The 15,092-nt window shown below is 44.4% G+C and overlaps 2 protein-coding genes across 2 annotated transcripts; both read left to right on the top strand.

The window, feature by feature from the left end:
* The first annotated feature begins 444 nt into the window (after positions 1 to 444).
* On the top strand, positions 445 to 6,158 carry LOC134068750 (uncharacterized). Its single transcript, XM_062524499.1, has 6 exons — positions 445 to 1,247; positions 1,364 to 1,478; positions 2,502 to 2,619; positions 3,509 to 3,700; positions 3,868 to 4,058; positions 4,359 to 6,158. The coding sequence occupies exons 1-6, from the start codon at positions 531 to 533 to the stop codon at positions 5,690 to 5,692; spliced, it is 2,667 nt and encodes an 888-aa protein (XP_062380483.1). The 5' UTR covers positions 445 to 530; the 3' UTR covers positions 5,693 to 6,158.
* Positions 6,159 to 9,476: 3,318 nt separating this feature from the next.
* Positions 9,477 to 14,427, top strand: LOC134068580 (kyphoscoliosis peptidase-like). Its single transcript, XM_062524263.1, has 7 exons — positions 9,477 to 9,617; positions 9,972 to 10,091; positions 10,343 to 10,457; positions 11,123 to 11,240; positions 12,146 to 12,337; positions 12,561 to 12,751; positions 13,003 to 14,427. The coding sequence occupies exons 1-7, from the start codon at positions 9,477 to 9,479 to the stop codon at positions 14,313 to 14,315; spliced, it is 2,190 nt and encodes a 729-aa protein (XP_062380247.1). The 3' UTR covers positions 14,316 to 14,427.
* Positions 14,428 to 15,092: the final 665 nt, after the last annotated feature.

Raw genomic sequence — 15,092 nt, 5'->3', positions numbered from 1 at the left:
CAACCACAAACAGACACTCTTTTACTGATCAAGCAAGGTTCAAGGCAAGACTCTCTCAAGGTAAGCATTTTAATCCAGATGTAGTTGCGCAACATAGGCTTGAGAACACTTGCCTTTGAGACAATTGGAGCACTTAACAGAATGAGACGCTGCTAGCTTGGGTTTTAGGAGTTGATAATCTTAACAAGAAGCTCTCAGAGTCTTAAAAACAAAAACGATTTGAATTTCCACAGTCTAAAGTTAACACTGAGATGAGAGGAAACTGAATTGTCTGTGAGGTGTTATTTGCATAAGTGGCTGCATTTCTGAGACTGCAATCATCAACCTCCAAATGTAATCTGTTACCTATTGGGCACTAGGAAAGGTCATAATAGTACCTGCAGGTGAAAATGGCCTTGGAAACGCCAAGGTTGTAGACATGAAACGATATAAGAAGTATTGTACTGTGTCATAATCTGTTAATCATAATCTCTAATAATTGTTATTTCATAATCTCACAGATATCTTGCTGTATCACAGAAGAGGACAACATGGGCAATGTTCTCCACCGAAGGAGAGACGAGCCTCCGCCATCAAAAAGACAGATTCTATCTGATGTTGACATCCAAGTCAGTCGCCATAACAACAACAACCGCAATAACAGCAACAACACCAAAGTGACGGAGGAGCCCTTCCCTCTAAATAAGCAACAAACTGTCACTCAGGAGGAGGAGGGCGGCCTTCAGGCTCCTAAAAGGGCCTCAGAAGCCCCTGCCGACGACACCGCCCCGACTTCATCTGAAGAAGTGGCAGATAAATCTGTCATCAAACAGGCGTGGAGGCTGGAGGTGGGGAAGGCATCAAGCGGCAAAAAGCCGCTCGGCGGCGGTGGTGGCATCACAACATCCCCTCCGCCTCCCCGGCCGTCTGGTGTCACCTCGGTGAAGAGCGCCGTCTTTGAAAAGTGGGCCTCCATGGACAGGGATCACCAGCGGCCGTTGGCCAAGAGGCAGCTGTCTGACGAGAGCAAGGCGTCAGCCACCTCCGGCAGGGTGAAGAAGAACGCCGTGAAAAGGGACCCTGTTGGGGGACGGCAGACGCTCAGTGCTGACACTACCCAGAACAGGCACACAGAGAGCAGTGGTGGAGGTGGTCCACGGACAACCCTCAAGCCACACGCTACGCGCAGAAAGTTTCAAAAAGATTTTTTCCCACACACAGATGTCTTCCAGAAGGTTGATTCCCATGCTATCAAAGCTGGGGAAGAGGTGAGAAAAACAAACAAAAAACCCCCCACATATGCCCAAATTATTATTATCCATTATGCAGGCTACTGTAGGTTTAGAAGCATTTGTGTATTTGAAAATATTCTTATGATTTGCAGTTAAGGAGCAAGAAGGTCTACTCAGTGCAGAAGATTGCACAAGCCATCACCGAGGGTGCACAAACTGATCTGCAGAAACTTCGAGCAATCTGGATATGGATTTGCCACAACATCGGTCAGTGGTTGCATTTAACCAGGCAGCTCCTGACTCTAAGCATATCTGAGTATTTGTTACTTTCTGAGGCAACACAAGGCAAATAGCATTGCAGAAAGCACCATAGGGTGAACAGTATGGTGAATGTAGATATTATTTACATTATTCACTATATACTCATATGAATTATTAAAAATATGAGCTGAAGCTTGACTTTCAAAAATGATGTTGCAAATCGGATAACAATGCCCAATATTTTCCCCCAAATATTTCAGCTCTAATAATGATAACTCTTTCTTGGCACAGGTACAGCATGTTATCTAATATAGCCTGCTGTGTCCAGATCCACAGTATGACCTCCCGCCAGTACTACACTGGTAGTGTGTGTGTGTGTGTGTGTGTGTGTGTGTGTGTGTTAGCAGGGAATTAGTGTGCGGGTCTTCCTAATGAGGACTGGGTCTGTCTGACCATGGCTTGCATGCTTTCCACTTAAAGTCCAGCTGCCTACACTGAAGTGGCCCACGGGCTACCTAGAAATCGACATTAGATGGAACAAGCAGCTGTCAGCGAGTATATCCTCAGTGTGGAATATAGCAGCACGACCCCCGAGTTAGGATAACAACACAATAGGGTGTATTGACACCTTACAGACTGAAGCTCATCATGTGACCGTTTTGCACGGTGTGTCTTGTCGATTTGGCCAGCCCATTAATTGGGCATTGAGAAGGATCAAATGATTAAAATCCAATAGTACTAGACCATATATGATTTCAGAGTCAGGCATGAAATTATCACATCAACAGTGTGCAAAACACTGGCACATTTACTTCAGAGCATAAAAATACGTCTGAGAAGTTTGCTTTGGCAACATAGATCATGGATATGATCATCTGACTGACACAAATCAAATTTACATTGTGCTCTAATGACACACTGATGCTAAATGAATAGCCTTCATTTTTTTTAGCTGGCCTGTAGTTTAAATAACTATCTTTTGGTATGTTCCATCTATCTCTCTCTCTCTCTCTTTCTCTCTCTCTGTAGAATATGATGTGAGTGGATACTTGGGGCTGACCAAGAAGGTGACCTCTCCTGAGCAGGTGATTGAGACTGGCCGAGGAGTATGCTGTGGATACTCCAGTGTCCTCCAGCAGATGTGCAGGTAGGCGACTTCATGGCTCATTCATTAAAGCTAATTGGCATTAGCCTAGCGAGCTAGACCCACATCAAGTTGTAGGGTCTAGAAACTCACCATAGCAGGGCTCAATCGGAGGTGTGGGATAAACAATTGTCTTTCAAATTCCCTGCACGCAATAGGATAGTGCTAAACAAATCATCCTCTTGTTTTCAAATAGCAGGATGCTTAACAGTCGCTAATTCTGGTCACATGTCAGTCATAATTATGTTAAGCCCGCCCACCGACTCTATATACAATGTGATTGGTTCGGTGATTGCTTCCAAAGCCCAGCTCGCAAGTCAAACAGAGAGTTGCTAGACTACCCCGATTAGATTTGCTGCCGCTAGGGGCGTCTAGATTTCTATGCTAAATTGGCATGCTACTGGGAATAAAATGGGGTATACAACATCTGAACTATAGCAATATGTCCAGCATTTATCTTTCATTAACACTCAGCAGTGTTGGTGCATAGTAAAACATTGCAATTAGAATTATTTTATTTTCAGAGTATGGAGAAGCCCATTCTAAAATTATGAACAAGATTTAGTAAAGAACGATGCCATTTTTTAGGCTCAATGTGAAATGTATTACTTCCTCAATTAACACTGACCTTGAAGGTGTCAAAGCCTGGCTACTTGCATGGTCTGATCTGGTGACAGTCGACAGAGAGCACAGAGGCCTGAAAAGTTATGTCCTGGTGGTTTTCTCACCATAGCCTACTATAAACTTAGGCCGATATGGCCCATTGGATACATGAACAGTATAATTGGCTGCCATTATCAAACAGGCAAACAGGAATAAACATTATTGGAACTGTGCAGTACCTGAAACATATTTTATCCTGTTGAGATATTTTCACCTTCTCTCTGGCCAGGGTGGTGGGAATCGAATGTGAGGAGGTTTCTGGTCATGGTAAAGGTGTTGGATATCGGCAAGGCCAAACATTCCAGAACACTAAGTCCAGCCACATGTGGAATGCAGTTCATCTGGAAGGTCATTGGTACCTATTGGACTCCTGTTGGGGGGCGGGCAGAGTGGATTTAGACAATAAAGCTTTCATCAAAAGGTGAGAGGTAACATCATAAACATATTTCATTTGTTTGCAGATCCGCAAATGTAAAGGAACTTTATAATATTGTAACTTAAGGTATTGATTTCATCTTGAGTGTTAATTTATTTAAAAAAAATATCTAATTCCTATTTAAATAAATGTGTTCTGCCACATCTTAACAGATATGATGATTTCTACTTCTTGACTGATCCTGAAAACTTCATCAACTCTCACTGTCCAGACGAAGCCGAATGGCAGTTATTGAATGACCCCATCCCTCTGAACGAGTTTGAGAAGAGGGTTTTGAAAACATCTGAATTCTACCGACTGGGCCTGACCCTCATTTACCCAAAGCATTTTCTCCTGGTGACAGGTAAGTTCTCTCTTTGGAAACACGAGAGCACGAGCAGATTTCATTCAGTCTCTTTAGTTTAGAGTGCAGGATGAGAGAGGAGAGGAAAGGCCACACTTTGCATAAGCTCATTTTTATTGCACAGAATTGTTTCTGCTCTTGAATTTCTCCTTGGGGATCAATAAAGTATCTATCTATCTATCTATCTATCTATCGGTGTAGAGCCTTCTTCAGACTGCTTAGGTGATCTCTCTCCTTGCCCATTCATCAAATGATAAAGCCAAATGAAGGTTCTCACCATGACTCACCATGTTTTCATAGAAAATGGCGAAGCTACCATCTCCATGAGTTATCTCCAGCCGCTGGACTTCACATACCAGGCCTCCCTGCACAGCGGAGCTGATCAGAAGGAACCGAACGCGTCCATCGGGATTCTCACCGTCACCAAGGGAACCATGAAGCTGAAGCTGATGCCGCCCGTGTGTGGCACGTTCGGCGTCATGGTGTTCGCCCGGCCCGCCAACACCACGGGAACGTTCAGCTGGGTCTGTTCCTTCCTGCTGGAGTGTCCAGAGCCGGCGCCGGTCGAGGAGCTCCCCGAGAACCCCTTCCTCTCCTGGGGTCTGCAGCAGAATGCCACAAGCTTAGGCCTGAAGCCATGCAGCTATGGGTCAGACACCATGCTACTGAACTCTGGCTCCTTCGAGCTGGTGCTACACACGACCAGACCTCTCATGATGCTGTGTGAACTAACCCACAGGGACCTTGATCAGACACTGGCAAAGCGATGTCTAGCCACACAAATTGAGCCTAACCAGCTCACCTGCCATGTGCTCTGCCCGTATATGGGCTACTATCGGCTGTCTGTGTTTGTGCGCGACTACGAGAGTGCGGGTGAACGCTTCCAAAACGCAGGCAACTTCCTGCTCCGCTGCACAGGTGGTGCCATCAATCTCAACGAGCTCTTTCCCGCCAACCTCAGCGCCTCCTGTGGCCCTGGAGTGAGGACGCTCAACGCCGGCCTGACCAAGTTCAGCCACGCCTCAGCCCAGCTCGTCACGCAGCAGGGCAAATGCAACATCACCTTCAACAGCTCACAGGACCTGGAGCTGCACGCCGTGCTCACCAAAGATCACCGCAAGCGTCCCGGCTACCCCCTCTCGCGGCACGTCTTCTTCACCCACAACGGCAGCAAGGTCACCGTCAGCGTCGCTCTGCCAGAGCCCGGCGTCTACAAGCTGAGCCTGTACGGCAAAGCCGCCACCTCCGCCGCCAACCAGGACTTCAACCTGCTTTGTGACTTTGTCCTGCGGAGCAGCTCGGAGACACCGTGGCCGCCGTTCCCTTGCGGCTACGCGGCCTGGCAGAGGGGCAGCGTGCTGTTCGAGCCCCGCAGCGGCCTGCTGGAGGCGGGCACCTGGGTGCGGTTCCGGGTGCGGGTGCCGGGCGCCCAGCGCGTGAGCGTGCAGGGCGAGCAGCGCGTCGAGCTGCAGCTGAACAAGAGCCGCGTGTGGGAGGGGGAGGTGTTCACAGGAAACAGCGCCACCCAGCTCAAACTGGCCACCGCCGGTACTGCAGGCTGTGAGGGGAGCTCTAACAACAACATGGCCATCATCATGTCCTTTGACGTTCTGACTGAACAAAATGAACTGTGAGGTGGACAAGAGCATCATGGACTCTAAAGAAGATTTAACCACATCAAAAAAGTAGTTTGCCGCACTGTTCTAAAATAAAAATAAGCAACTTAAACATCTGTGCGATCTGGTGGTCCTATACTTTTAGGGTGCGAACATCAGTTTGAATGGAGAGAGATGCTGAGGCTCACAATGGGCTGGGAGGCAATGAGTTATGGGTTGATGACAAGATATGAACTGTGAAATCACAAAAACAGTGGTAACATGTTATGTAGAACATTTACAACCAATGGTTCATGTGTCCTTTGCTGCAAATTGAATCATGCGAACCTTTATTAAAATGTATGTATTATGCATTATGTATTTATGTTTTATGTATATATGTATAGTTATATATTTATGGAGTATTTTGTTCTAAAGAATTATGTGTGGTACTGTACCTTTAGTAATTGCAAAAATAATAAAAAGTATAATGTGCTTTACAATGCTAAGACATATGGTTGATTTTGTTTCTATAACTGTAACTTGCATGTCATCTATAAATGATTGAAACCAGTTACATAATCACTCTGAGAAGGCTTGAATAAATATCCAGATATATTTATGACAGTGCACAGTAGTGAGTTAATAGTCTTGATAGATAGATAGTCTATCTTGTGAAGATATCCAACCCTAAGGTAAAAAGAATGGTTTGTTCAGGCTCAAGGACAAGAGAAGTAAAATTATATAAAGACTAGAAAAGCACTCAGAGAGCGCAGACCTCCGTCAAGTGAAAACATAATCGCCTCCTGGATCCAGACGGTGATCCGGATTACCAAAATGTAATCATTTCTTTTCATTTAATTAAAATCCATCCATAACTTTTTGAGTCAATTTGCTAACAAACAGACAAACAGACAAACACCCCCTGATGAAAACATAACCTCCTTGGCGGAGGTCATAAAGACTCAAAGTTCACAGAGAGGGGAGTGGGCCAGTAAACCTGGCCCATCCAGGAAGGCCCATCCAGGAACACTGGTCGCTTGAAAACCTGGTCAGTACCAGCCAGTCCCACAAGATAAAGCAACAGGGAAATCCTTGACATGCACTCACACAAGTGCCGACTTTCCCTGACACACCCACCTCTGCTGTTTTACAGCTGACTATAATGAAGAATAAAGGGTGCGGTTCCACATTGGATATCCCATGCCACCACCTCCATATGACTAATACACCAAAGCAGGGGCAAAGTACATCAGGCCAACTTGATAGGGAGCCCATAACTACGCAACGGTGTCATTTTATGATTTTCTCCTGCAGATTTTAACTTTCAGTTTCACTGCACTGTTAAACCAGCTCCATATACGCTGCAAATTCTGGTCAACTTAAAACTAATTGTCCGTAGAATATAATAGCACAGCTAGCGACATAGCAAGAGGATAACAATCAAAACATCTGATTAATGTTAGCCTATTTTATTATGTGTAGGCTAATAGGCTACTCATTAACAGCAGCAATAGCTGCATTCATCCTTTGACTGTTCCTCATCTCCTTTGCTCTTTTTCATACTGATGACTTGGCCCTGTCTTGCTCTGTGTTTACTTGGCACTCCAGAATCAAGCAATGGTCAATATTAAACAAATTCATTTAGCAGATTCGTTTTATTTGATTTATCTATTCATTTCACTATCCAGAAAAACGACATGTTGCCCTGTAGCTATACTATAGGCCTACGCAATGCCATCAGTCCGCCATCTCCTGGCTGAGCATTTCTGCTCAGAATGAATGGCAATTCCCTGACCTCAACCCCTTTGAAAACTTTCCATGACATTAAAAATGCAGTTTTTGAAGCAAAACAGGAACAGTGGAATGTTAATTCATCCTGGACAGAAATGCCTGTTCAGAGGTATTCTCCCCAAGCTGCGTTCTGGGTGGCTGCGCCCAAACTGCCCATTTGAAAAAAAACCATCCCTAAATATAACACTAGAAAATGTACCAATTTGTTGTAGAAATTCAAATTGTGCTGCTATACATCAAATGACATAATGCAAATGAGTGAGTTTGAATGCAAAACTGTAATGCGAAATGCACTTCAACAAACATTGTATCAGCGTCAACGAGGAGATTACAGGAAGGTAGGCCTACTGGCACAGCTGTTACTCCACCCCTAGCAACAATTACCTTTATCTGTCTTCCTGACTTCTGGTAAATACTATACTGTGGACTTCAGCCCATATAGTAGGGGCAGGGTATAATATTCGCAAGGTGTTCAGGAGGGGAGATCAATTGAAGATGATAGTGGGAGCAGAGAGAAGATGAAAGTCTAGACACACAGATACACCACGTACTAGAACAAGGTGCACCGCTGTCAAACAAGAAATAAAGGTAAGACTCTGTACAGACAGACTGACGCACTAAAATCTAACGCCGACATTTAAAGAGAGCTGTGAGGACGATGGTTTGCTTGATTTAAAGTCCAGTGGTTGAAATGTCCATGGCTGTGATGTCACCTTGGACAAAGGCTAGTGCTTAATCTGATATGATTCAAATACTGAATGCATGAGAAGACACAGAAACCTTTTAGTGTTCAGTATTTCTTTTTGATAGCTGACATGAAACGTGATACTACATTATTTAAGATATTATTTTTATGCTGTTTTTGAATAGATCATCAGATTTTTAGCTTTCACTCCATGAGAGTTCAATTTGATTATTCAAAATGAGAGAAAAACTCAAACTCAAAACATATTTGACTCAAACTCACATGAAAGACTAAAACAAAAAATGTATTAATTCTATATTCAATTAAGATTTCTGTAATTTCCTTCAGTTCAGGGACTTGAATATCATCAATCAGAGGCAGTGAAATTAGGAATGAGAAGAAAGATATAAGAAAAGGTCCTGAAAATATTTGCACAGTGAGAGCAGAGCAAAGCACAGGTTGAAGGATACAATATGTTTGAGAGATACAGTTGTGCTCATACAGTATGTTTTACAGCATGCACACATACACACTAAAGTTGATTAAAAAGAGGAATACAAAATCTTTTGAAATTGTTCTTAATGCCTTAATTTAAAAAATCCAACCTTTAAGGACTTCAATTCTCTTTGTGAATGAATATTGAATAATGAATAAATAAATGTTCCGGAAGGACCATAAAAAGGACCATACAGGCAGATATTTTTTATTTTCATTTTTAAAAGCCAGTTATTGAATGGATCCAGGAGGCTATGCATCCTAATAAAGTTACCTTGACCACATCATGACATAGCCTACCCTCCATCATACTGATTGGCATGGTTTTATTTCAATTTGCCTATAGCTGGTTTGATTTGCATTGAAAGATGATCTTATGGAAAGAACCCCATGCCGATCGTGAGATATACAGTAGTGAGGGGTGTTGATGTGGGGCTATTTTAGGCCAAGGGAACATATTTGGATATATGTATGTAGCCAACAGGGTATGTAAACATATGAGCACACCTTATATTCAAGGCGTTTTTAAGAAAGAGGAGCTCTATACCAGCAAGCTGAGTTGAAGAATGCATAATGAAATATACTAGAGAAAAGTGAATGTTTGCATTAATTAATTGTATGCTCTTGTTGTAACATGCCAAATAAGAAGACACTTGGCTTTGATAACAGAGTTATTGTGTACTTGTGAGAAAATGAATCGACACAGTAAAGTTTGTGTCTAAGATATAGAATTTCTGAATTGATTTTGGGATAGGCCTACATTGAATTAAATTATCTCTAAAAATGCACATTTAAGCAAAGCTTTCCATCTCTTTCCAGACACTATTGAAACACACGAAGACAAGAAAAATGGGTGCTGTCGTCACAAAGTTGAAGAATGTACGCAAAAGAGAACGGAAGCCCAAAAGCAAAAAGAAGAAGAAGAAGTTAAGGGTCATAGTGGGGAAGAAAGGAAGCATGACAGCTCAGTCCTCACGGAGGACTGGGAGGGTAAGCACAAGGAGCAGAAGGAACAACGGAGCTCAACGCGCTCAGAACCAACAGGGAAATCTTCCGACTGAGGTGTCAACAAACACTGGCACAGATACAACATCACACATGGTGGTGATAGAAGACAATGCGCAACCTGCAAATATAGGAGACACACAAGCTAATAATACACAGAGACGCAAACAGAGAAGCACCAGGAGAAAGAAGGGTGGTACAAAGCGTAGCCAAAAAGGGTATGCTGTAGAGAGAAGGCCACTCAATGACATTTTCCCGAAACAAGGGGGGGACACAGTAAACAGCGGTAAGATCGCTGATAACAACATTCAACGTGGCGGCAAACTCCGAGCCTCACAGAAAAGTGCCAGGGGGAGCGTCAGGAGGCGGAAGAGCAGCAGGAAGCTCAAAAAGCACCTGTTCCCGAGCCCAGCCGTCTTCAGCCAGATTGATGCCCATGCAATCAAGGCCGGAGAGGAGGTGAGATTATCGCATTATCATCTGACTGTTATCTGGGTATTGATAAGGAAACATATTAAACTGGTGGTGGTGCCCAGAGGTCCAAAGTGCACACATCTTCCCAGGGCTCCAGAAGCCAGGCCAGCAGAAACAAGCTTTTTGGCTGGCCTGGCAGATATCACTGACTTAAAAGACATTTTTTTTGCGTGTATTTTTGTGTGTGTGTTTGTCTGTGTGTCTAAGACATTATGTCATGTTGTTTTCTTTTGCAGCTGAGGAAGAAGAGGATCGTCTCTGTGAAGGCCATCACTCAAGCCATCACTGTGGGTGCAGCAACAGACCTGCAGAAGTTAAGGGCTATCTGGATCTGGCTGTGCCACAACATTGGTCAGTTCCATACTGTAACTCTAATCGTCATTCTATTCTATACTCATCGCATTGCAATATCCATACTGAAGTCTATTGCTTCATAGCCATTTTTAATAATATTAATAGTTAATATTACACTGGCTTACCATCATGAATTAGCAGGATTACATTGTATCCATGCTAAATAGGGCCCATACAAAACTTGTCATAGCTTCATTGACATTGTGAGTCTGCAAACTTGGCAAGCTCGTTTATTAGGCTTTGGGAGGATGAAATCATTATAGACCAATATGTGCACAAGATTCCTGACCAGATAAGACCTTGGTGTCAAGGAGAAGAATATGCTATTTGCCAAAGGCTGAACATTGCAATATTGCAAAAGAGATTATGAGTGTCCTTAAACACCCAATATGAGTTTATATTTGTGTACAGAGCCAGACAGTGCTAGACAACCAGAGATACATTCTGTTAATGAATAATGAAGTGTTTAATTATGTGGAGGGAGCAGTTAATTAAAATGTAGATGCATCAGGTCCTGAGTATGTCATACCTTGCCATAACATTTGTATTAATGTGTCACTGTTGTTGTGTAGCCATAGTCGTTGTCATGGCTTGAGAGGCCATCTCTGTAGCTGTATAATTATTTAGATGACATGAGAGTGTGTTTGGATTTCTCTGTGTAGAGTATGATGTAAGCGGATACTTGGGGATGACTGAGAAGATAACCTCACCTCAGCGGGTCGTCGAGACAGGCCGAGGCATCTGTTGTGGATACTCCAGGTTGTGCATAGAAATGTGCAGGTAGGTTGACCTCCTGACCTCTCACCTTGGCCTCTTGATAACAAAAACCTGTAAAGCACTCCATATAGAGATAGGGAAACACATAAAGAGACGAATGTCGTTTGCACTGATATATTCAATAGCACTGCAAAAGTTTAGTGCTGGTCATAATTTGCTCTAGAAACTCTTCTTGTTCATGTTAATCTGTTACATCAATCAGTTATGGATGCAGTGTTTGTTGATTAAGTGGTAGGGACAAAATCAAAATAAAAGAATTGGGACAATCCATGTTTACGGAAACGGGTACATCCAACATCCAACAAATATATTAATACAAGTGCCAGAAAAAACTTGTCAGCAAGAGAGGGAGATGATCTGAACGCTGTATATGAGTTCGAAAACGACTGTAATATATTATTCACTCTAAAAAGGCAACATTTCGATCTCAACTGATGACAATCCATATTCGGTTATTAAGTAATGATGTAATAATGGGATAGTAAATCTCTTCCTGGGTCCAACGGCTTTCAGTGCTGCTAATTTTTCTCCTCAGACAGTAAAATGAACATTTTTTTTCTGCTAATCAGAGAAGCCTTTAAAAAAATTGTCTTCCTACTACTCACGTGTTGCCTCACCCTAATAAAATCCTATTTTGCATGGAAGCCTGGATGTTACCCTCGATTGTATCATCTGGCTGCACAGCTACATTAATTAATCTCTTAAAGTTAAGCCATTTTGTTTTACTCTTACTGAAATGGAGGTGATGTTGACAATGTTTACGAGTTGTGAAAACCGGTTGGTTGCACTAGTAAACGTTTTTTGATGGAAAAAAAAGCTGTTGGACCTGTGACGTTGGACTTAACAATCAGATCACCACATTCTGGTGATTTGTTCTCCACACTGCCCTCTCTTGTGTGGTCCTGCAGTGAGGTTGGCATCGAGTGCCGGGAGGTGACTGGCCACAGCAAAGGTTCCAGCTACCGGCCTGGTCTTCATGACGAACCCACCAAGTCTGACCATGCTTGGAATGCAGTGCGTATCCAGGGACACTGGTACCTGTTGGATTCATGCTGGGGGGCAGGAAATGTGGACTTCACCAAAAGAGTCTTCAACAAATGGTGAGACAGGCTGGCTTGCAGCTTGAGATGTAGATAGTGTAAATTCACTGCTGTAATGAAAAAGGTCATTGAAATGTGTTAAAAATTAAAAAGAAAACTTTTAAGAAGGTCATAGGAATATGTTAATCAAATGTTATGCAGAATATAGCTAAGTATAAAGTAGAAAATGAAGCCAATAATAAAAATCCATATGTAAATACAACTATTTGTGCCTCTTTTCCAGCCACAATGAGTTCTACTTCCTCCCAGACCCAGACATGTTCATTAATGACCACTTCCCAGATGATGTGGAGTGGCAACTTCTCAGGCAGCCTATCTCGTTGGAGGAGTTCCGGAAGAGGGCCCAAAAAACATCCCGATTTTTCCAGCTGGGACTGACGCTTCACCATCCCACACACTACCTGCTGGTCACAGGTTTGCATTCCCATCTCATTGTTAGGAGGATTTGTCATAAAACATCAACATCCACACCGTGACTGGTTTGTTCGTGATTGCTTCAAGCATTGCTTGTCAACTGGTCAATAACTGGTCAACAACTGGTCAACAACTAATGCTTAATAGAAGGGGTATTATAATGTAATACTGTGCTCTTTCCTGTCTGCTGTTTCCTTTATTCGATAACAATAGGTCGATAAACATCTTTACCTTTCTTTTTCCCATTTCAGAGGCTGGTGAGGCCACCATTTCCATGACTTTCCCAGAGCCTCTGGACTTCTCCTACCGGATCTACCAGCGCAGTGGCAATACACAGAGAGAGCTGAGCACCTCTGCTGCTCTCCTCACTATCACTACCACTCACATGAAGCTGCGGCTTCGGCCCCCGACCCAGGGGACGTTCGACGTCACTGTGTTTGCTCGAACGGCCAAAACGTCTGGCGAGCTCCCCGAGGTCTGCAACTTCCTGCTGGAGTGTCCCAAGCCTTCGCCTTTAGAAAGCTTCCCCGAGAACCCATCCAAGTCTTGGGGCATGCAGTACAGCGCCAAAAACATGGGGCTCAAACCATGCCAATATCAGGCCGAGATCACGCTGGAGTCTGCCACTTTTGAGATGCTGCTCCAGACCAGCCGACCTCTTATGATGCTGTGCGAACTTTCCCACAAAGACCTGGATGAAGCTCTGGCCAAGAGATGCGTCGCCACACAAAGTGAACCTGACCAGCTCAGCTGCCACGTTCTCTGCCCTTATGTGGGCTATTATCGACTGACGGTGTTTGTGAAGGACGGTGACAGCACTAGTAACACATACAGTCCTGTTGGTACGTTCTTACTGCAGTGCACGAGCAGTGCCGTCATCAACATCAATAAACTCTTCCCGCCTGGTCTGAGCAATGATTGCGGTCCCGGCAACACGACGCTCAAAGCGGGTCTCGATGATTTCAGCCACACCAGGGCCATAATAAACACGCAGCGGGGGCAGTGTAGTGTCACATTTCGCAATCAGCGGGGTATGAAACTCCAAGCTAATCTGTCAAGAGAGGAACGTCAGCAACCCAAGTACCCACTCTCTCGCTACGTGCTCCTCTCCTGTGATGAGAAAGACGTCACGGTCAACGTGGCTCTGCCCGGGGCAGGGGTCTACTGTCTTAGCCTGTTCGGTGGGTCTGCGACCTCGACTTCCTTATCCCACCTATGTGATTACGTGTTGCGCAACAACTGGGACGGCACCCTGCCTCCATTCCCCCTCAGCTATTCGATCTGGAGCGACGGCTGCGTTCTCTTCGAGCCACGCATGGGCCATTTGGAGCCCATGTCCAAGGTGCGTTTCCGCGTGAAAATCCCCAGGGCGACCAAAGTGAACGTCATCGGACAGAGCCAAACGGAGCTGCGTCTCAACCAGGGAAGCCAGATGTGGGAGGGGGAGGTGCACACCAGCACTGTGCCCCAGCTCCAACTCGGCGCCAGCTTCCCAGGGGGAACGCCGGGAGAGCTGAGCATCCTGCTGTGCTTCGACGTCCTCAGGACACCAAATATGAGATGACAAGGAGGACTCGCATGCCTGTTAATCAGTTAATTAGCCAAATGATCAAGGCACTGTTCTGTTTCATTTTGGTGTGTCACTGTACGGGGGATATCACCTTTCATCATGTACTGTAGGCCTATCACCATCTTGATAATTAGCCTTTTATTTTGCCTTGGCCTTGCGATTCTCTTACATGCAATAAAACACATCATGTGTTCAACTGATTATTTCAGAATGACTTGTTGCACATGTCTCTCATGCCTTTGCAATACATTCTGACACATTATTTTCCAGGTCTCCATCCCCACACCTGGGAACCTCTTACATGTGATGACAAAGTGCATCACAAACTCATCAGTTCCATATAGCTTATCACTCATCTCTAATACATTTGCAGTGCATTCAGCTATACATTATTTTCAGTGAGAACGAGCTGGACAGGACTCCCTGTCCATCTCCATATACCAGAGCCCTTGGGCTGCCTCTTTACACACTCTCTGTGTCTACTTCCATTAACCGGCGATGTCCTCTCAGGGCTATCTGCTGCAGCTCACTCTAACCACTCGGTTGGAGTGGTGAGCGATTTAAAGCCAGGCCACGGGGGCAATTATATAGCGTATCCCACGGGGCATATGTGGCATGTTCAGCTGTGTTAGCACCCGCTCTGTGTACCTGCCCGCTCATGCATGTCAAAGACTGTGCAAGGCTCTCACACCCTCTCAAACATACCGCTTCTGCTATTTATACCTCAGAGAGAATGGCAAACATTTGCCTAGCAGATGCAGGGGCTACAGA

This window comes from Sardina pilchardus, chromosome 21 (genome assembly GCF_963854185.1).
Source record: "Sardina pilchardus chromosome 21, fSarPil1.1, whole genome shotgun sequence".
Taxonomy (NCBI): domain Eukaryota; kingdom Metazoa; phylum Chordata; class Actinopteri; order Clupeiformes; family Clupeidae; genus Sardina; species Sardina pilchardus.
Note: the sequence above shows the minus strand (reverse complement) of the source record. Positions and strands in the feature narration are given on the sequence as shown.